The sequence below is a fragment of the Falco biarmicus genome, chromosome 13 (genome assembly GCF_023638135.1).
Source record: "Falco biarmicus isolate bFalBia1 chromosome 13, bFalBia1.pri, whole genome shotgun sequence".
NCBI lineage: Eukaryota > Metazoa > Chordata > Aves > Falconiformes > Falconidae > Falco > Falco biarmicus.
In genome coordinates, this window is record NC_079300.1 from 2,293,366 (window position 1) to 2,314,235 (window position 20,870).

General features: G+C 48.2%; 2 protein-coding genes across 3 annotated transcripts in view; one reads left to right on the forward strand and one right to left on the reverse strand.

Moving 5' to 3' along the window:
• Positions 1–1,405: 1,405 nt before the first annotated feature.
• Positions 1,406–7,531, reverse strand: SHOX2 (short stature homeobox 2). Its single transcript, XM_056358742.1, has 5 exons — positions 7,005–7,531; positions 5,528–5,736; positions 3,033–3,090; positions 2,858–2,950; positions 1,406–2,810 (listed from the first exon to the last, which is right to left on the reverse strand). Exons 1-5 carry the CDS (start codon positions 7,273–7,275, stop codon positions 2,527–2,529), a joined length of 915 nt encoding a protein of 304 aa, XP_056214717.1. The 5' UTR covers positions 7,276–7,531; the 3' UTR covers positions 1,406–2,526.
• A 1,546-nt stretch (positions 7,532–9,077) lies between these two features.
• The window catches only part of RSRC1 (arginine and serine rich coiled-coil 1), a 167,744-nt gene continuing 155,951 nt past the window's right edge, over positions 9,078–20,870 (forward strand). For both annotated transcript variants that reach the window (XM_056358629.1, XM_056358630.1), the window contains exons 1-3: positions 9,078–9,208; positions 16,585–16,779; positions 19,266–19,391. In XM_056358629.1, the coding sequence (XP_056214604.1) occupies positions 16,592–16,779; positions 19,266–19,391 (314 nt within the window). In that variant the 5' untranslated portion in view covers positions 9,078–9,208; positions 16,585–16,591. The remainder of the gene's footprint in view (positions 9,209–16,584; positions 16,780–19,265; positions 19,392–20,870) is intronic.

Sequence of the window (20,870 nt, forward strand, 5' to 3'; positions counted from 1 at the left end):
AACTTTCCCTCAGAGGGAACCCCGTGGCAGGCGTTTTCCCTCACAAGAATATCATGGCGGGCTCTTTCCCCTCAGAGGAACCCCATGGCGGGCGCCTTTCCCTCACAGTCACCCCCATGGCGGGCGCTTTCCCCTCGCAGAGACGCCCACGGCGGGTGCCTTTGCCTCAGAGGAATTCCATGGGGGCGCCTTTCCCTCTCAGGGACCCCTATGGCAGGCGCCTTCTTTCGCAGGCACCCCCATGGCGGGCACTTTCCCTCACAGGGACACCTATAGCCAGCGCTTTCCCGTCACAGGGACCCCCATGGCCGGCGCTTTCCCGTCACAGGGACGCCCATGGCAGGCGCTGTCCCTCAGAGGGACCCACATGGCGGGCGCTTTCCCCTCAGAGGGACCCCATGGCGGTCGCCTTTCCTTCAGAGGGACCCCCACAGCGGGCACTTTCCCTCAAAGGAATCCCATAGCAGGCACTTTCCCCTCGCAGGGACCCCCAATGGCAGGCGCTTTCCCCTCAGAGGGACCCCCATGGTGGACGCTTTCCCTCAGAGGATTCCATGGCGGGCGCCTTTCCCTCACAGGGACCCCATGGCGGGCGCTTTCTCTCAAAGGAATCCCATAGCAGGCTCTTCCCCCTCGCAGGGACTCCCATGGCGGGCGCTGTCCCCTCAGAGGGACCCCCATGGTGGGCGCCTTGCCCCTCACACCGGCGCCCGCGGAGCCCCGGGCAGCAGCGCAGCGGGCAGAGCCGGGGCGGCGGAGCGGGCGGGGGCAGCGCGGCGGGCGGTGCCGGGGCGGTGCGGCGCGACCCCCCCGTTCCCTCCGTGGAAGATACCGGGAGCCATGACGCTTTCCTCGATTTTATTACCTGAGGGAACTTGACAGAACTTGTAAAGACACAATTGCTATAAACTTCCACCGGTCTATTTTTCCTTCCAAAGGAAGCCAAACCAAAACGCCGCGTTCAGTTTTGCGAAGCCGAACACTCAGGAAAACTCATATAAAGTGGTAACGAAAAGATGCGCGGAGGTGAGCGGTGCTTCCGCGCCGTGCTGGGCGCTATCTGCCTGTCGCGATATCTACGGAGCAGAAAGAAACGTGCGAGCTCTACAGAAGATGTCAACACAGAAAAGAAAGAATATCACTGATGATTTAATATTAACAGTACCAGAGGTGACGTGAAACCGTCCGCCGAAACGTTACTCTTTTCAGTCAATAGGTCGCAAAGTGTCTTAAATTCATTACTTGGCACTTATTGAGAATCGTGACGTCGAAAATGGATTAAAAAAGGTGAAGCAAACCTGAGTGAAACAAAATATATTGTACTGACAACAAATGTAATGAAATAACAGCATCTTGTTTTCTTTTTTTTTCTTTTTTTAAATAACTTAAAATACACTAGAAAAAATATGGTCAATATAAATAATTTTGTTTTCATGGAGAACAAATAGATACAAAGCCCGTCCATACCAAAGTTCGCGTAGAAGAGCTTTCCCTCTCTCTTGGCAATAAGCGTGAGGGTCTGATGACAAACTGGGATAACAATCACCGACTGCAAGGTACCCCAGGTTAAATAGCTATACGTCTTTCAAATAAAAATTAAAAAAAAATAAGGAAAAAATCACAAGATTACGTGAATAGATACACCTTTATGAGATAAAATGTAAATGTTTGACAGTCAACTATCAATTCACAAGTTATAGCCAAAATAAACTTTGTTCGTGTGTATCAACATATTTTACATGTACCCAGTATCTCTTATTGGAATTCGCCGCTGTGTAAAGTGGTGGTTGGGAATTAAATACTTTTTTTTTTTCCTTCTTTTTTTCCTTTTGTTTTTGCCCTCAGGACAAGAGAGACCCGGCAAAGGGAGGCACGCTCCGCTGTCCTGATGCTTTCCGCTCCCTTTTATTTCAGAGGTGGGACAGCAAACGACCAACAAAGATTTAAGAGTGGAAAAGGTAGTGCTTGATCTCCCTCTGTCTTTCTGCTTCCCTCCAAGATTAAAAGAGAAAGAACCCAGCCAAACCCAGTTTGTTTGTTTTGTTTTGTTTTTTCTACTAAAGATGAGGGTGAAGTGCAAGTGAATCAAAGGACTCCATCAATGAAATACAAATACATGCAACCCGGAATGCTGCTGGAGGAAGTATCCCGGACAGTTTCCCATTAGAAATTCGCAGAGAAATCATTGTCTTTTTTTAAAACTTTTTTTCCCCCCTCTTCGTCGTCGTCTTTCTCTCTTCTTTTTGTCGCTATTCCAGACATGGTTGTTAAACTCAAGTATCTGATGCAACGTGAAAGGAGGCCCGCCTCTCTTATCAAATTTCTTGTATTAAAGTGAACTTCGCAGAAAAAGGTCAGTTTCAAAACCTGTGAACTTCCCAGCTGCGCGTCTAGTTCCTCTAATTCTTTAAATAAGTATATATCTCCCGTCAGTTTCTCCTCTCCCTCGTCTTTTTTTTATTATTATTTTTTCCTTTTTTCCCCCTTTTTATTTAAAAAAAAAAAAAGCCCCCGCTGGCGGGCCGGTCACAGCCCCAGGGCGGCGGCGTGTTTCTTGGCCTTGAGGCGGAGGTCGGCGATGCTGGAGTTCTTGCTGGTGGTCTTGGCGGCGGCGGCGGCCGCCACCACGGAGGCGGCAGAGGCGGACTCGGCCAGGGTGGCCAGCGGTAGCCCGAAGGGGGGAGCGGGGAACATCATGTAGGGTGCGTGGGCCAGGTGCGGGTGGAGGTGGTGATGCGCGTGGGCCACGGCGCTGTCCAGCTGCAGCTGCGCCTGAACCTGCCGGGACAAGGGCAGTGCGTGGCAGCGACCCACCCGCGTGGCCCCGCCGCCCACCCACTCGCGTCCCGCCGCCCACTTGCCTGCTGGAAGGGCATCCGCAGCGCGCCCACGTTCACGTACGGGGCCACCCGGCAGGCTTCGAACTGGCTGGCGGCGCCGATCAGCACCCCTGCGGGAGGCAACGGCAGGAGGTCAACGCGGAGAGCCCCCCCACGCGCGGTCGACCCACCCGCGGCACCCCTCTCCTCTACCTTTGTGGAGCTGGTTTTCTTGCTTTCGGCATTTGGCTCTTCGGTTCTGGAACCAGACCTGCGGGGAGAAGCGGGGGGGGGGGGGGGGGGGGGGGGAGAGGGGCACGACACAGACACACACGACACACACACGGGTGTAACGGGCGCGCTGCCACCGCCGTGGAAAAAAAAAAATAAATTCTAAACCCAGCGACAATTAAAAAAGAAAAACAAGCGGCAGACAAAGAAACCTGACTGCTGCACGGGCTGGGCTCCCTCCTCCCGGGCAGCCCTCGCTCCTGAGCTCCAAAACGCAAAAGGCAAAGGGAAATAAAAAAAAGAAAATATAGAGAAAACCTGCATCCGCAGAGTGCTCGCTCCAGAGACACTACTGCCTGAGCCCGGGCTTCGTCTTTCTGCATCAGGGTCCCCAAAGACCTAAATCGCCCCCTGATATTTAATACTAACTGGCGATAACGGGGTTTGATGTTTGCACCGTCAGGCCTGAGAAGATCGTGCTCATTAATAAATAAATTGATTAGCTTTATCTTCAAGAAATACTAAACACCGGAGTTTAACAAGTCTTTTTTTTTTTTTTTTTTTCTTCAGGGGGAGGTGGGTAATTACTGTCATAAAAGCTTCGCTACAAAGAAGTTTAGAATTTCTCTGTTCCTCTGTGCAGTGGAGTGTAGCACAGAAGCGGAATAATTGTCTCATTATCATGATAATCTAATTTGCTTCCACAGAAAGGGCTGCTGCACGTTAGACAAGAACATACTTTTAATATTGGAAATGGAATTGTTGAAATAAATTACCAGAATAAAGTTCTACTGGTTTAGAGGAGAGGGGAGGGAGGGAAGGAGGGAGGGAGAGTGCGTCTTAAAACATTCCTGTTTAAAGACAGACCTCTGCACCGCATCTCAGAAGCCACAGCGACCAAGCAATCCTTTCCCCACCGCCAACAAACAAATAAACAAAAAAAAAACCCAAAAACAAAATTATTTTTTAAGGTCTTACTTGAAGAGACAAATACAAATGTGAATTTCCCCCACTCTGCCATTTACTTCAGCTAAGCAAAATCTGCCCAACAGCCATGTTCGTCCTCAGCCTCCCGTGGAAATGCACATTCCATAATTTACAAATTAGTGCAGATGCGAGGCAAAATATTATTGCAAAGCGTTTTCCGGAACGATTTAAAAAGGAACGGGTTTAAATCTATGTAAATCTCCAAAAGTTATTATGCACCCTGAGATTTGGCATAATGGGAGCGCGGATTATGCGCCGCAGCCGCCGCGTTCTTTGTCGAGCAAACAGCCAGCAGAAGGAAGCACCTCCCTTTTACATTTTTCATACCCAAGTTGAAGCCCAGCAACTTTGTTTGGTTTTGTTAAGATTTGCTGGGCATAACTGGCCGCCCACCTCGGCGGAAAAACGGGGGAAGCGGGAAAACGAAGCCTCTTGGTTTTGGCTTGGGTGTTGGGGTTTTTTTTGTTTGCTTTTTTTTTTTTTTTAATTACAAAAGCTGCTTATTATTACTTTTTCGGTCCATCGCGACAGCTCTGTTTCTGTCCCTACTACAAAGATGCAGGGAAACCCCACAAGGATTGCACGCATAGTTGGGTGCAGATGGTGGCCTACGAGCACAAAGATTGAGGGGGAGTATCTGTTACAGCAGTACTTTCTAACAGCTGCAGATGTTCGGGGCCTAAAACTACTCCATGTGTTCAAATAAATAATGACCATCATTTTCTTTTCTTTTATTATCACGACGGAAATACACCGGAGCAGCTACATTTGTTCGCATCTGAGGAGTTACCTTCCTCCCCGGTCGGGCAGAGCCCGGACCCCTCCTCACTTCTTCATCTCATCCCAAGAAAACTCGCAGCAACCAGCCCAGGAACCGGTTTTGAAAAACTTTGGAAGGGCAGCCCGAGGTTAAACGCGCAGGTTAAATCAAAGGAAGCTGTGGCTTCTCGCTACAGGAGAACACTTAAAATAGCCTGGTTTTATCCCAGACTTTTTATTTCATAAACCCGAACAAAGCCTGTCTGTGCACTCCGCTCAGTTTTCGTGCCGCTTCCCTCAAGATTTAACAACTACGAAGAGAAATGGCCTGTAAATTTTTTTTTTCTTTTTGCGTTTAGCAGTTCCTAATTTAGTTTACGGTCACTACATCTATAAAGTTAATTGGTACGTCCGCCCGGTGAGCCCTGAGCCAGGAGCAGCCCGGAGAGGGACCGCAGCCCACGCCAACAAAATAGCCATTGTAGCTCTCGCCGAGAGAGGGATGAAATAAACGCGGACATGAAATAAAACGCGACAGAGCGAGGGGCAGGGGACTTGCGAGGGGGCAAATCAGGGGACAGCCCGGGGAGGGTGGCTTTTTAGATTCGCTGAGTGCAATTCGGCGCGGGGGCTCTGCCAACCCGTGTCAGGAGCGGCGGGGACGGGGCACGACCGGGCTTTACCCGAGCTGGTCCCGCGCAGCCTGCGCACCCCCGCGCAGCCCCGGCTACCTGCACCCTGGCCTCGGACAGCCCCAGCCGCTGGCTCAGCTCCTCCCGCATGAAGGCGTCCGGGTAGTGGGTCTCGTCGAAAAGCCTTTCCAGCTCGTTCAGCTGCTCCAGGGTGAAATTCGTCCGGCTCCTCCTCTGCTTGATTTTCGTCTGCCCTTCGTCTTCCATCGCTTTCGCATCCTCCTTGCGCTCCTTCAGCTCTGGGGAGACTGGGCACGACACGGGCACTCAGACAGGCGGGGCGGCCGGGACGGGAGGCTGCAGGGAGGCAGCGAGACTACCGGCCTCGCCACCCTGGCCCGCAGCTCCCCTCCGCCGCACCGGCACCCGGGGTGGGGGACACGGGGAAGAAGCCCCCGCCGCTCCCCGGGGCCTGTGCTCCCCGGCCGCGTTAGGCCCGCCGCCTTTCCGGGCCCCGGCGCTCGGCTCCGGTAGCGACTGGCGGCGGGGAACGGGGCCCGGCGGCCACCCGCAGCGGGGGGGGGGGGTGGGGGTGGGGGGGGCGGGGCGGGGTACCGGCCCGCGGTGGGGGCGCCTCTGACCCCGCTGCCCGCCCGGGAGAAGCGCAGCAACAGGTCCCCGGTGCGCTCCACTAAGCAGCGCGGCCCCTCCGCGCCCCGCGGCCGAGCCCGCTCTCTCCTAGGTTTTTTTGGTTTTGTTGTTTTAATTTTCTGCCAGCGACGCGGGACCCCTGCGGAACCCCCGGCGCCCGGCCCTGCCCGCCCACCGCCGCTCCTTAGCGCGAATTTGTTTATTAGCCCCTTTGCGGGGATGCTCCAGCCGCGTCGCGCTCCGCCGGCACCGCTCGCCCGAACAAAAGGGCGGCCGTCCACCGCGGGTCCCCGCGCAGCGACAGGCACCGGCCCTGCCCCGCAGGCGGGCGAGGAGCCCCCCGCGCTGTTGGTCCGCCGGCGCGGCCCGGCCGCCTCCCCGCAGCCGCCGAGAACGGCCCCGGCCCCGCGGCCATCGCCCCGGCGCGGAAAAGGCGCGGAAAAACCACGGGGCGTTTGGAAGAGAAAGGCGCCCGGCAGGGCCTGGGCGCGGAAGCCGCGCGGAGCTTGGGCCGAGCGCCGGCAGCACAGCCCGGCCCCACACGTGTCCGCGGAGCCGAGACTCGCGGGGGAACCACCGGGCCCGCGTGCCCCCGTTGGCAGTGCGGCTTCCCGCGGGATGCTGACCGGGACCCGCTCGCGCTGCCAACAACTTAAACGCTTCTTTAAATATTTTAATATAAACTTGGAGGCTGGCCGCGTATTCCCCGCAATTGGGAGCGGGCGGAAAGCCGCCCGTGGGCGCCTGTCGCAGCCTCCCCACGAACGCGGCCGCTGCCGAGCCCCTTCCACCCGCGACCGCGGTCTGCCTCGCCCGGTGCGCGGCCACCGCCCGCTCCCGCCGCCGCTCCGCGCCTCCCGAGCCCGACGGGGGGAAGGAGGGGAAGGGGACGGGAAGCAGGGGGACTGCCCGGTGCCGCCGTTACCGTCGCTGAGCTTGGGGGTGGCCGCCTCGGCGGCTCTGTCGGCGGCGGCGGCGGCGTCGGGCTCCCGCGGCGGCGACGGCCCGCCGCCCGCCCGCGCCGCGGGACTGCCCGCGTCGTCTCGGCCCGGTTCGGCCGCGGTGCCGCCGCTCTCCCGCGGTCCGCCGGCGCGCAGGGGCCCGCTCTCCAGCACCTCGCGGTAGGTGATGAGCTCCTTCTTCTCCTTCGCTTTGGGATCAAACGACTTGGAGACAAACGCCGTCAGCTCCTCCATGGCCGCGGCTCAGGGGCGCGCTGCCCCGGCTCCCCGGGCGGGCATCCACGGGGCGGGGTGGCGGCGGCGCCCCGGGCCGTGCCGTGCCGAGCCCAGCCGCGCCGTGCCGTGCCGCCCGACGTGTAGGGCTCTCGGGGTCTGATAGCGACGCCGCGATTGAAGTGGCACTATTTATACTTTGCAACGCCTGCCCCTTGTTCCCGGCGAATTACCTCCCCTCGGAGCTCTGAATGGACCCCTTCTCCGCCGCCCGACCGCGCCGCCCGCCGCGGGGCTCTGCGGACAGGGCACCGCCAGCCCGCCCGCCCGCCGCCCTCCGCGCGCTGCGCCCTAATTAATTTAATTAGGCGCGGGCCCGTGCGCCAGGTCCCGGGCGAGCGCGGCGCGGGAGAGGGGCCGGAGCTGCGGGGGAGTGGCCAAGGCGGGAGGAGCGGAGGGGGGTGCGCAGGCTCCGCACCCGCGCACCGCCCCGCGGGACTCGGGGGGTGCGGAGCCGCCCCCCGCGCAGCCCCGCGGGGCCAGAGGCGAGGGGCGCTCCCCCACACCCCGCCGGGAGCCGGCCCGGTGCGCGGAGCGGCGGCAGCGTGGGACCGGCCCCGGGGGAGCCGGAAAAGTTCCTCCGTGGACGCCCAAATCCAGCAAATAAATTACCGGCTAATTGACAGTGACAAATACAGCCGTATCATTAACGTTTTCTCATACGGCGAATTGAGGCATCAGATTAGAGCGAATTACGCTATTTATTGCTAATATTGTTTTTCCTTTGTTGTTTAAATCCCATTAAGAGAGTACTTTTGTTGACAGAAGCCGTCTCTTTTACACCTTTGCTAGAACCCTAATAAATTATTCAAAATTGTTTAACTCTTGCGTATGTATTGATTTCTCATTTGACCTCTGGAAAGATGACTTTACATAAAAGAGCGTTTATTTACTCGAGCAGGTAATGGTATCGAGGATGGAATTAGCATTTCTTCAGATCCAATTATACACGCCGCAGCCGCGATCGGCAACCAGTTCCCGTGGCTCCGTTTCGGGCGGCAAAGCCGGTCCCGCCGCCCGTGACCCGGTCCCGCTTGGCCCCGCTCCGCCCCGCGAGGCAGTCTCGGTCCCGGGGGGGGCAAGGCGGGGGTCGGACACGCGGGTCCCCACGGGGACAGCCCTGCCGGGGAGGTGATGACCAGCGGCTCCTCCATCCTCACGTTTCGATTATCCTCCCGCAACATTTCGCGATTCCCGTGGCGGGGAGCGCGTGCTCGGAAACTCGCGTTAAACTAACCAAATCCGCCCAAAGACAGCGCTAAGCGTAACGGTTATCAACGCGTTCCCTCGCGTTTCTCGCGGTCGCCCGGCGGAGGCTGAGCTCGGCCCGGGGCACGCTCACCCCGCGCCGGGGGCTCGTCCGGCCCCGTCGCGCTGCCCACGCCGCGGGGGGAACGGCCCTTTCGGCCACGGGGGCGGCCGTCGGGGCCAGGAAGCACCGACCCTCGTTAGTCACTTCGTGCTGAAACGAGGAAGCCCCCGCGCCGCCGTCCCGCGCCTCGCCCCGCCGCGCAGCCCGTCACCCACGGGGGAGGCGGACGGCGGCGTGCTACGGCAACGTGCCGGTAAGTCGTTGTGGCTTGTCACCGCGCTGCCCCCGGTGTGGAGCAGCGCGACGTGGGCGGCTGCAGCCACCCGCGGGCAGACCAGGACCGGCCCTGCGCCCCTCGCTGCCCATCACGCGTGGGGGGCTCGCCCCGCCGGGGCGGCGAGCGCGCTACATCGATTCCTCGGCGCTCGGCGGCGCTGCCTGGCCGCCTGGATGAGCTCGGCGCTGGCTTGCTGCTGCCTGCCCGCCGCCCAGGAAGGCGCTGAGCTCAAACCGGCAGCCGCGGCCCGCCGCCGCCGCCTGCGCTCCCGCGGCCCGGCCCAGCCTGACTGCTCCGCCGCTCAGGTAACGTGGTGGGGCCGGGCGGCGAGCCCACCCCCGGCAGGGGTACGGCAGTGCGCCGCGGGCCATCGCCGCGGGGGCTGGGCGGGCCCTGCGGCCTGCTGCTCTCTGCCCAGGGCCGCACGGGACCCCGTTGTGGCCCGGGGCCGGCGTCAGGGTCGGGGGTGGGAACGGCGGCGTGGGGCCGCGCCGGCCTGGGCCTGCCCGGTGTGGCCGTGCCGAGCCGCGGCCTGGCCTCCCGGGGCTGCGGCGGAGCCCCAGGGCGGGCTCCCGGCGGGCTGCGGGGCTTGGCCGACGGGTCCTGCGGCCTCAGGCCTGCACAGACTGCGGGCCCCCCCCGGCCGCGGGGGCTGCGCCGGGGAGGGACGCGGCTGCCCGGTGCCGTGGGGGGCTGCGGGCAAGGCTCGGCGGCCAGTAGCCGGCCGGGGAGCCCAGCCGGGCCCGGGGCTCCAGACTCCGTTCGGGTTTCCTGGTGGAGACGGGCAGGAGCCCTGGGAGCTGCTCTCTTCCCCGGCTTTTCCAGTTTCTGTTTCATCTAGCAGCGCCCAGCTGGCGTGAGTGGGGAGCACACAGTATCTGTGATGGATGTTACTGTCCCTGGCATCAGCCCTTGGAATTCACTTTATATTTTGATTCATAAGATAAGAGGGAATCATTTGTGTATAATCTTATTTTCCCACCTCTTGTCTGTGAAAGCATGGGTAAAGAAGGTGTGTGATTGGGTTTTTCTGCACCTGATGCACTGCTCCTAGCAGCAGTCATTTTCCTTGTATATTTCAGCCAAATGTAGCTAGTGCTGCTCCCCTCTCTGCAATGAAGGAAACATTTTTTGAACAGTTTATGTGTTCTAATGATTTTGGACAAAATCTAGACATGTTGTTTCATGTTGAGCATGATCCTGTACCCCCTGAGGGAGGAAGGTATTTAGAACTTGATTAAAAAAAACCAAACAAACAAAACCCAAAAGCTGCATTGTAAAGTTCAGATAAATGTAGCTGATCTGTAAGCGTGTTCTGAAAGTTGGTTACTTAGAAGAAATGCTGATTAATTGATGCCCTTAGTGAATTTGGGTTGATCTAAAATAGGAATGTTTTTTAGTTCTCACTGCATTCAGGTTCAGAAAATTATGTGGTGGAAGGCCAGTTTGTAGAATTAAGAATTATTGAGCAAAAGGTGGCTTGTAGAGGCGGTCTCTTAGTTAGGTGAGCATCATACTAGAGTTTGAGATCTGCATTCCATCCTCTGCTGTTGGTGTCCTGGATGCACGTGCATTGTCTCCTTGAGCCTAGTTTTCCCCACACTTTGAAATCTAAAGATTTGAAGCTGAATTAAGGACTGTTGTTATTATAAATAAAGTGTTCATTCATGGTTTTGTGTTCAGGCAGACTTTCTTCCAAGTTAAATTTTACTGATTTTGAAAAATACTGTTAATGTAATCATCAAAGGGGACATCTGTTATGTGATCAGGAAACAGTGTTCTGCTGTGTTTGGTGTGTGTGGATTCTGGTGTCTAGGGGAGAGATTGTAAGTAAGTAACAGTTCCTGTGATTCTTTGATCTGTGGACTTTTCTTCTGATGTAACCAGTTATGGTAGCTTGGTCACTGCGATTTCCTGTAGTGATCTGGAAACTTGGCTAAGGGAAAGAGGCACCATTGAGTAAGTATGTAAGAATCAAGGGTGATGATTCAGGTTGGTGCCCTTATAAGAACGGCCACCATATTGTCCTTTCTAAACAAATCCCTTCCTCTACTGAGAGCGGTTTTTCTGAATTGGAGAGCAGGGGCAGTTTCCACTTAACTACAAGCTTGGTTGAGGTAGATACAAAGGCACTCGTTGATCTGTATGCACCCAGATTGACTGACTTCTGCCCTCTGCCTGTTTGTGGTTTCCCTTCTTTGGGGAGCAGGGCTGCCATTAGTAACACTGCAACTCTTACTAGTGAGCATGTTTGTTGAGGACTTAGTATAAATTTTACTTCCATTAGCCTTATTTCCTGGCTGAAGCTCAAGTAGCATCTCATCCTGACTTGTTGATTCTCTCCTGTAGATGGACTCGCACAGTTCAGCAGGAAAGAAGGGGATTCTGAGATGGTTGCGGTATATTTTCCATCAACACCCTTCTAAATGGTTATAATTTTTTAAAGGATCTTGTTTGTAGAGATGCTACATAAACAGAGCAGGTGGTTAGTGATTATTGCAAGCCAGTTATAATCAAAGCCTCTTGGTAACTAACAAACCTAAATAATTTGGATTTGATATTTAACAAATGTGGAGGTTATTTTGTTGTCATCACTTCTGGCTGATTATGGTAACTGAAGATTGTATTGTTTAATTGGATGCTGTGCTCAAGATGTAGTCTGCTGCAGTAATGTTTGCTGGATAACAGCCTCTGATTAAAACCAACCAAAGGATGTTATTTTCTTACAACCTACAGTAAATACAGTAATAGTTTGAAACTCATGTTTGAAAAATCAGGTATTGTATGCTGGAAAGAATTCCTCAACATCCCTGAAATATTGATCTGACCTTGTTCAATCTTGAGTGTATGCTTCTTACCACATTTTAAAGTATACCTTACTCTCTTGGAATAGATTTTCCAGGGAAGTCTGTCAGTTTCCTATGCCATCTATGTTTTCTTTACATTTTTAAATGCAGGGTGGGAGGTTACTTAGCTGTTCACAGGTGAACTTGATAGCACTGTTTATAATTTTGCCAAATACAAATAGTTGGTTTGAAATTTTTGATGTTGGTTTGTCTTGGAAAAACACCTGTGTGAAAGTATGTACTTTGTTTTCATTTCAGCCAGTGTTGCAGCATCGGTTTTCAGAAAGACTTAAATGAAAATTACCTATTAAAAAAACAAAGGCCTGCAGACCTGTCTTTTAGATCCTCCAGCATGCCTGTGCTCTGGAATGAGGACTTAAAATTTATCAGGCCCAGCTGTTAGTCATTCTACTGAAAGGCTGCTCAATTTCACACAAACTGCAAGTGTTCAGAATGTTGAAGCTCATGGACGTTCACTAGAACCGTCAAAAATAATTAAGTAGCCAATTAATTTGATGATTATATGTTCCAGTTCAGGCTTCAGCATGAGTTTTCATGTAGCTACTGTGGATTTTTGTATCTTGAGACAGCACCTTCTGAATTCTCAGTGTTTCTTTGCTGTTTGACCGGAATAGTTTGATCTAAATTCAGAGTGGGTGAGGGAATATGCTGAGTGGTTGAGGATCACGTGGGGGAAGGTTGGGGCTGGGTGGTGGAAGAGAATGAGCCTCACTGATGCGATGGGCAGGAGTCTGTGTTCCCATGAGCTGCTGAGATGTAAGCCAGGTTCTAGGTTCATCTGAAATCGTTAATTTGCTGCTGGTGCTTGTTAAGGCACTTTTCCTTCCTCCTCCTCCTAGTATTGCTCTATAGTCAGGATAAAAGCCTCCTGAGTCTTGCCAGGCATTGGAAGCTATATCTTCCACAGTGCCTGCACATAAAGAGGGGTTGGTAGAAGCATGTCTCCTATTGCCAGTACCTATGGCTTAATGCTTCTGCCTAAGCTGTAAGGGTAAAGAGCCCTGAAAATGGGACACCCCATAGCTATAAGGCCAAACTGTGCTTACATCACTGTTAACTCTCTGGCACAAGTCTTTGTGGTGGATCTGTAGCCTTTGTATGGAAACAGGTAGGAAAACCCCATGAGATTCAGCACATGATACTGTGGAATGGCTCTCATTTTTTTTTTCTGTTTGTCTTTCCTTCCTTCCCTCGTTGTTTTGCTAAATAAGGTTCCCTGAGTGATCTTAGTTTTCCTCTGCAATCTGTAGGTGCTATTTTACAGTCCTGTGTGTGGAAATCTTGTATGGACTGCTGCTGACTCACCAGAACAACTCTTCCATCCATCAGGCTTCTGCTGGTGTGATCAATCAGTGCTGGCAATCCCTTTTCCCAGGTCTCTTCAGGGATATGGAGGGAGTAGGCAGTAGTTAGGAAGAATACTGACCTGTTACAGGTCTTGATGTTGACTGCTCTCAAGTGCTGTGTTTATATGAGGTGTCCTTGCAGGAAAATGTGTGTCATGTACTGAAGGGATGTTCTTAAAGACCCCAGTGAAAGGTAGTGCCTGTCAAAGTTGTCTGTCGCCTGTGTACTTCCAAGGTATCCTCGTAGGAGAGGGCTACTAGGACTCAGCTGCAAAAATTGTTCCAGGATCAACAGTCTGTTTCTGGCAACCTCTTTTCCAGTGGAAACTCTGCAACGGGCAGGGCATCAGTCACCCATGCGCCCTTGTCCTGTAGCTCTTGTCCAGTAAACCCAGTGCTCTTGGAGCTCCTGAGGCTCAAGTACGTGCACATATGCTGTAGGGCTTGTCCTGTAACAGAGAAGGGCCATGGCATGCAGTTCTTCTTTGGTCCTGAAGACACAAAATTGTGATTTACATAGTATGTTTCACTAGTTTTGTGTGCTGCTTGATCCAGTTAAATGTGCAAATGGAGAAGAAAGCTGATGGCAAAAAAAAAAAAAGGAAGTTAAACAACAGGCGATACATACATTGAAGTGTAGTGTTCTGGTTCGTAATGATATCCACATCAAGTGGCAAGTATCTCAGCAGAAAAGTTTTTTCTGCTCTTTCTCTCGTCTTTTTTGTTAATCTTGCTGTCATGAGCTGTGGTCTGTCAGCTTTTAACTTTAAAATCTGTGCATTGTAGTTTCATCTTTCTGGGCAGTTCTACTTAATGTTAAGTTTGAGATTCAGGTTCATGTTCGTTTGAAGATTGTTCTATCAGTATATATTTGAAGACCCTTATTTTACTGTTCAATAACTGTTATACCTTGGAGCTCTGTAAATCTTTTATTACAAAGGGGGGGAAAAAATAAAATGACTGCACAAGATGGTGTGTTGATATAAATTGGCATTCCTCTGCAGAATTGTAAATTAAAGTCATAGTTCCTTGAATCAGGTAAAATAGTCTGTAAAGTACTGCCTCTCTCTTTCAAAATCTCTTTGGAATAACTTTAATAAGATGGCAGAAATAACTTCATTTTAAAAAAAATAATCTCTTGCATAGCAGTTCATCCTCCTAAAATTTTGCTGGTTTAGGTGCATAGAGATTTGCTGTTTTAGGTTGAATATTTAAAAAATGCTTTGTTTAGATTGTAGGCTGAAGGACCAGTTCTACAGTGCTGAAAATGGGAACTACTGAGAAGTGAAGTAAATATATAGAGGGATTTACTGCAGCAAAGCTTAGTAATGGCTAATTTGTAGGCACTCCTGGCTGCAGGAGCGGAACTGATTGCTCAGAGTTGCCTGCCGAAGAGCTGTCTGCAATCCACAGAGATTTGGCTACATAGGAATGAGTTTACGTAGCTACTGTTTTGATTGTGGCAGTGAGTGAACTCTAGTGAACATCAAGGAAAATCCAGATACTTAAGGGACTGTCTTGTATTTTGCATTAAACAACTGTTGGGTAAAATATGGAAACTCTCCTTGAAGTAGATGCTAGGTCCAAGAACTTGGCACGTTCCAGGAAGATGGCCCTTTGGCTCTTGGCTGGTGCTTGCTCCAGCGTCCTTGCCTGTGCTCCAGGTCTCTGGCAGTCCTTGGGACGAGCTTCAGCAGCGTGGAAGGAACACGTCTCAGTTTGACAAGCAAACCTACCTCTCTGACATAGTCTTCAAATTGTGTCAAACACAGCATTGTCTGTATATTTATTGTACTTTGAATGTAGCTACCTGAAAGGCTCCCTTGGGGAAGTTGGGCATGGCGCATGGACTTTGCAAGTCCCACACCTGCCTGGGAGCTTAGATACAGGGCTGTAGCCAGTATGATTGCATGCAAAACAGTTTGAGCTGCCTTGGGAACTTGAGGATGAAAAAGTAAGTTTTAAGATACTTTTTCTATGGAACTAAACGCGTGTTGTTGTTTTTTTACTCTCAATAGTGTATTTTGACTGAAAGGCCTTGCGTAATCAAGACTTGTATTTGCGTGTAAACATTTTGTGAATTTAAGCATAAACATACTTAATGGTGAATTTCTCTCCTGTTTTCAGTCTCTACCCTGGACATTAGGATCAGCTGCCTAGGTGATAAAAGGTGTGAGGAAGGGCAAAAGTTTGTATGCAGAAAATGAACCAAGTTCAACCTGTTTATGCTAGAAACACAAGGACCTGGAATATTTCAGTGTGGGTTAAAGACAGGTGATATTGTGGGAAAACCTATCCGTGATATAAAATATATCTGTGATCTAATTGTTGATAGGAATGTTAAAGGATTATGACTTCTTGTTTTCCCAGTGCAGAAGTAGGTAGGGAGCAACTTTGTTGCTGGGAAGAGGGGTTGTTACTAACCGTTAGCTGAAGAGTGTGAGAAGAGAGGTGTTGAAGTCTTGGGTGGATGGGGCTGTTACTGCTGGGACATAAAAATAGTTTTAAAACTTTATGCACTTCTTACAGCCTGGATAGTCAAGAAATATAGCAGTTCTTTAATCGTGAAGCAAGGAAACTGATCTCTTGGGAGTTGCAAATGAAGATGATATTCTTTGCAACAATTAATAAATGGTGGGGTTCCCCACACCCATATTTGGTGTTTTTCTTTTTTTTCTCAAATCTGTTATCAAAGTCTGTAAACTTTGTCCAAGTAAGCACAGTGGCAATCGAGAAACATTTCTGGAATTTAGTATTTATAGGTCTGATTTTATAATAAAGGTCTAAACTGAGAACCAAACTCTAGCTTAAATTAATATAAAAATAATTTCCTTGAATTTTCTTGACAATTTTAATTATGACAAATAGGACAAAGATGTACATTATTTTAATTGCACAACCTAAAAATGTGCAAAGTGAGTCACATCAGTAGCTGATAGTCTGCATTCTATTGATTGTGTAAGTATTATGGATCTTAATTTATAATTGTAAATTTGACATGTTAAAGATGCTGTACTAGTAATTGCATAGCATCTTTAAAGTGAAATACCAGATGTTAGAAGTATCTTATATGTTACTTCCCACATTTCTGAAAAAATTAACATCTAAGGCAAAAATAAAAATGTGTTCTGATGTAGAAATTACTTCATCAGTGCATTTATCTATTTAAATGGTTGTGAAAATTTGCAGCAAATAGTTGATACCATAATAAATTATTTCAACTTTCCTGACAGTGTAAATGTCAAGGTACTTGGTAACGTGAATTTGCTGATGTCTTGTGTTAAAATCTTGATTTTTATTTTTGCATGAAAACAAAATTTTCTGTCCACCTGATGACTTTCCAAATGGTATAGATATATTTGTTTATATACGAGCAGACACTATGTATTTTATTATGTGTATATATATATAACAGCATAATGTAGATCTGGGACTTCCTTACAGTTTAGAATTTTTGTTTTTACATAGTTTAAAAATGGGACGTCGTTCCTCGGACACAGAAGAAGAAAACAGAAGCAGAAGGAAAAAGAAACACCGCAGGCGTTCATCTTCAAGTAGCTCCTCAGACAGCAGAACATACAGCCGTAAAAAGTCTGGAAGGAAATCAAGGTCAAGGTCACGGTCTCGAGATCTCCAGTCTCGTTCACATTCTTATGAGAAAAGGTGCATTTGTAGTAATTTACTGTTTGTTGCAGTTGTTTGCAGATAGAGCTCTTCCATATTATGGTAGAAAGCTATAAGTGTTTGAATCCAGTGGGTAGTCAATTCTAGGTTGGAATTTTATAGCAAAGTTTGCTCTGAATTTTGGAAGATGTGGCAATATTTTCACTTACATTTAAAGGAAAAAAACCAAAACTACACCACCACCAAAAAACCCAAACCGCTTTTCCTCCTCCGTGAATACAAAACCAGTGTATGTGCAGATCCAAAGGTAACTTCCTTATTAAAACAGACAAAACCCATCCAATTAAGCTAACTTTTTCTTGCTCCTCCTCCTAAAAATATTCCAGATTTGTTGTTTTTGGAAATATAATAGTTCATACGTTGTTACCTGTTTGTGAAGTAGTTTCATTCCACTAGTTATAGACTATTCTTCGTTACTTTTTTTCTGTTGTAATAAACCAAGTGGGTCTTTCCAGAACACAAGATTGACTTTCTCAATTGAAAGGCTTAGGGTAATTTTTTTTTTTTTTTTTTCCCTTGACCTAACACTCCTTCACCAGAGGCCTCTTTCGGTACCTGACCGTTTTAGATCAGGTACGCTATCTTGGTTGTCTCTGCCTGACTTGCAGTGATCCTGGAGTCAGGCTGAACAGGTGGTGGTTTGTTTATTAGTAAGCGGAGCTGGAAAATACTCATGTGTAGCTGCCTTGTAAATATATTAGAAACTGCTCCTGACAACCCTTTCTTTAGTTGGCAGAAGAGTGTGTCAACAAGGGGCAAGTTGGCTGGTTGTGGGGGGTTTCTTATTTGTTTACTTCCATCCCCCCTTTCTTCTGTTCCTTCTTAGCATCTACATACAGCCCTTAGGGGACACAACAAGATAACATGGGCTTCGATGCCAACAATATGCTGATGACATGCAGCTTTATGAATCTCTTTAGTCCAGTGCAGGCATGGCTATCTCACAGATAAAAACAGAGCTTGAAGGGAGATTAGAGTCTGGACGAAGCCCAGTTGACTTATATTGAATCCAGAAAAGACGAAAGTGTCTGCTTTTAGGATCTGGCTGGCACCTTTGCTTTGCCCTTAGTTTAGGGCATTTGCTCCTGGCAGTTAAGTCACTGTTACATGCTGGGGTCCTGCTGGATTTATCCCTGACCCTTAAGAATCAAAAGCAGCAGCCTCTGAGATTACTGTTCTTCATCTTTGTTTAGCAGGAACATTGCATTCCTTTTTCAGATGAAGACCTGTTCTTTAGTAGTTAACCTATATATATCTTTTTCCAGTTTGGACTACTGCAGTGCTACTTGTACGTAGTGCAGCACCTTTCCCTTATGCTGGGTAAGCACGTATCACGTTGGCTGCATCCCTGAATTACAGAAGTGTTTCTGTGTGGTGTTACATTTTAATATGAATCAAACATAATAAAGGCCAAAAATATGGAGCTTCTCGTAAGGTTTTGAATTGATATTTAGTTAGCTGTTAGGCAGATGGAGATAGAGAGGAAATCTTAAGATTAAGACTTAAGGAGGGAAGGTATCCCTCCCCCCAGTTTTGGGATTAGTTGGTTTAATTTATGTATTTAGTGTCTATTCATTCACCTTTCTCCTTTGTGCATAAAAATCTATTCTTTGACTAAATGAAACGGGAAGGTTGGGTGGGAGAGGAAGAGGAAGATACCTTTCTGGCTCCTGACTGAACTCGGGAGGAAACTTCCAAGCTCAAATGGAATAAATTAACACTGATTATTGGATTACTAATAGTACTAAAAAAGAAAAGGGGGGGGGGCAAAGATCTGTCAGCATTGGAGCAGAACAAAGATTGTGTGTTACAAACACTGAGATAAGAAATCTGTAAGGTTATATATACACACCTGAAATATTTTTAGGTCTGTGTACTTTAAATACATTTTAATGTCTACATTTTAATATCTACATTTTATGTGGGTACATAGTATGACTAGAAATAATTGTATAGAGTAGCAATGCAGAAGTTAGCATGTTATGAATTTCATTTTTTAGTGCTGGAGTTGTAGTCCTCTATCCCATATGGTGTAAATCCTGCTGAGAATGTAGGTTTTAAATGTTTCTTCAACCTTAGATTTGGCTAAGAGGCAGAGAGTTCCAACGAGCAGGTCATGGGACTAAACACCATTGAGAACTGGGCTGTGTTCCTGGCTTTGCCCTTGAAGTGTTGCATGATGCTAGGCAAATTGGTTAACTTCTGTTTCTCTGTCTACCCTTTTTCTGTCCTGGGATTTATATTTTGGAATATAAGCTGTTTAAGATGGACATTGCCCACATGTATGTGAATTATTTATTACAGTGTAATAGTGGTATTTGAAGCTTCTACAGCATAATAAAAATAAAGACAGGTTTGTATGTCCCCTTTAGAGTAAAGTGTTAGGGGTTTTGTTCCTGGTTTTCTTTGTTTGTTTTTGTTTTTTTTAGGAGCAGTAGTGTACTAATAGTATGGTTTTGTTTTAGACGCAGACACAGATCGAGCAGTAGTTCTTCGTATGGTTCCAGAAGAAAACGCAGTCGTAGCCGATCAAGGGGCAGAGGCAAATCCTACAAGTCTCAAAGATCGAGATCAAAAAGTAGGACAAGAAGGTAAGACTATTTTCTAGGAAAAATAATTATTATTTCTAACATAAAAACCATTACTTTAAAATCTCCATGTAGTTACTGAATTTGTAATATACTAGAAATAATGGTTGCAAGTGATTGTCTAAACAATGCCATTTGAAACTCTTCCTAATTTGAAATCTCAGTGCAGTGCTTTTGATGTACTGAATGTTTAAATTACACTGGTGGAGCAGTTGGGTTTGAAGATAAGTTAGATATTTTGCGTTTGACCAAGTGCAAAAAACGTTATTAAAGTCACCTTGGTTTAACTGTAATTGTCTGAAAACTTGTGAAGTTTTTTTGATTACTGATTTCCATAACTCCCATGCACAACATTGGCTCCCTGAAGATCAGACTAAACTGTTATTTTCTTATCTCATCTGTATTTCCCTCGGAAAGAGATGAGTATTTAGTTATGCAAATTTTTCTTAATATTTAAAGATATCTATGGTGCTGAAAGTTTTCATAAACTTTAGATTGTGACAGATTAATATTTTCAATAATAAACATAATTTAAATCTTAATCAGATGTTGCAAATTGTATTATAAAACCTGCTTCATGCTTTTGTAATTAAAAGAAGCTCAGTTCTGGTGTGTGTGTATTTTTCAATTGAAAAGTTTAAATAAAGTGTATCCCTGGGTATCGGAATTACTGTTAGCATTTTCTGTTGAATTTAAATTAATTATTGAGTACATCAGGCAGATCAAAGCTTGTATGGTATGTGTTTACAGATCTTCAGCCAGATAATTTTGTGTACCTGCACTAAGAATTTAGTAAAACATGTTATTTTTGTAGACCAAATCAGTAGAGCTGTTGCCTCTCAATGTTGAAAAATTGTTGTTGAAAGATGTGAATGTTTCAGTTTCTCTTATTTGTATTGTCTCATGACTTATTCACAGCTGTTCATTATAATAGTTGCCTGGACACTTATTGCTATAGTGTCTTTGTAGTAGCAATTTGGTTATTTAAACTGTCTGATCTCTCCGTGAGTATACTTGCCATCTGAGCTGTAGACTCCTGATAAGCTGCTGCGCTGTGTGTAGAAATACTCCTGTAAATACCTACTGTTTTGCTAGCAAAATCAGTTTAAAAACAATAGAATATCAAAAGAATAAGGTGAAAATGAAGGTGTTTTTCAGTGTGTCAGTTACTCAGCATTAGGAAATATGTAACTTGTTAAAGATCTGTTTTTATTGTAACAAGTATAAATTGCAGATCTCATTAGACATAGTCTAATTGTCATTTTTACCAAGGGGTTTACTGATGTTAATTGTCATTACAATATATGGAAATTATGCACCTAAAAACTTCAGAAACATGACCAATGTTTGTTTCAATTTGTGCTGCAAAATGCTGTGTCTAAAATATTTTAATGTATAAAAGATACTAGCTTTTCAGCACTATAGCTATGAAGGTATAGCTGCATGTCGCTTTAAATTATGTTACTATTCACAGGCATGGTT

Coding starts and splice junctions, on each gene's coding strand:
- SHOX2 (XM_056358742.1), bottom strand. CDS start 7,275: ATGGAGGAGCTGACGGCGTTTGTCTCCAAGTCGTTTGATCCCAAAGCG. Junction 2,951..3,032: donor AGAAAACCAGCTCCACAAAG/GTAGAGGAGAGG, acceptor TGCCTCCCGCAG/GGGTGCTGATCGGCGCCGCC. Junction 2,811..2,857: donor GATGCCCTTCCAGCAGGCAA/GTGGGCGGCGGG, acceptor CCACGCGGGTGG/GTCGCTGCCACGCACTGCCC.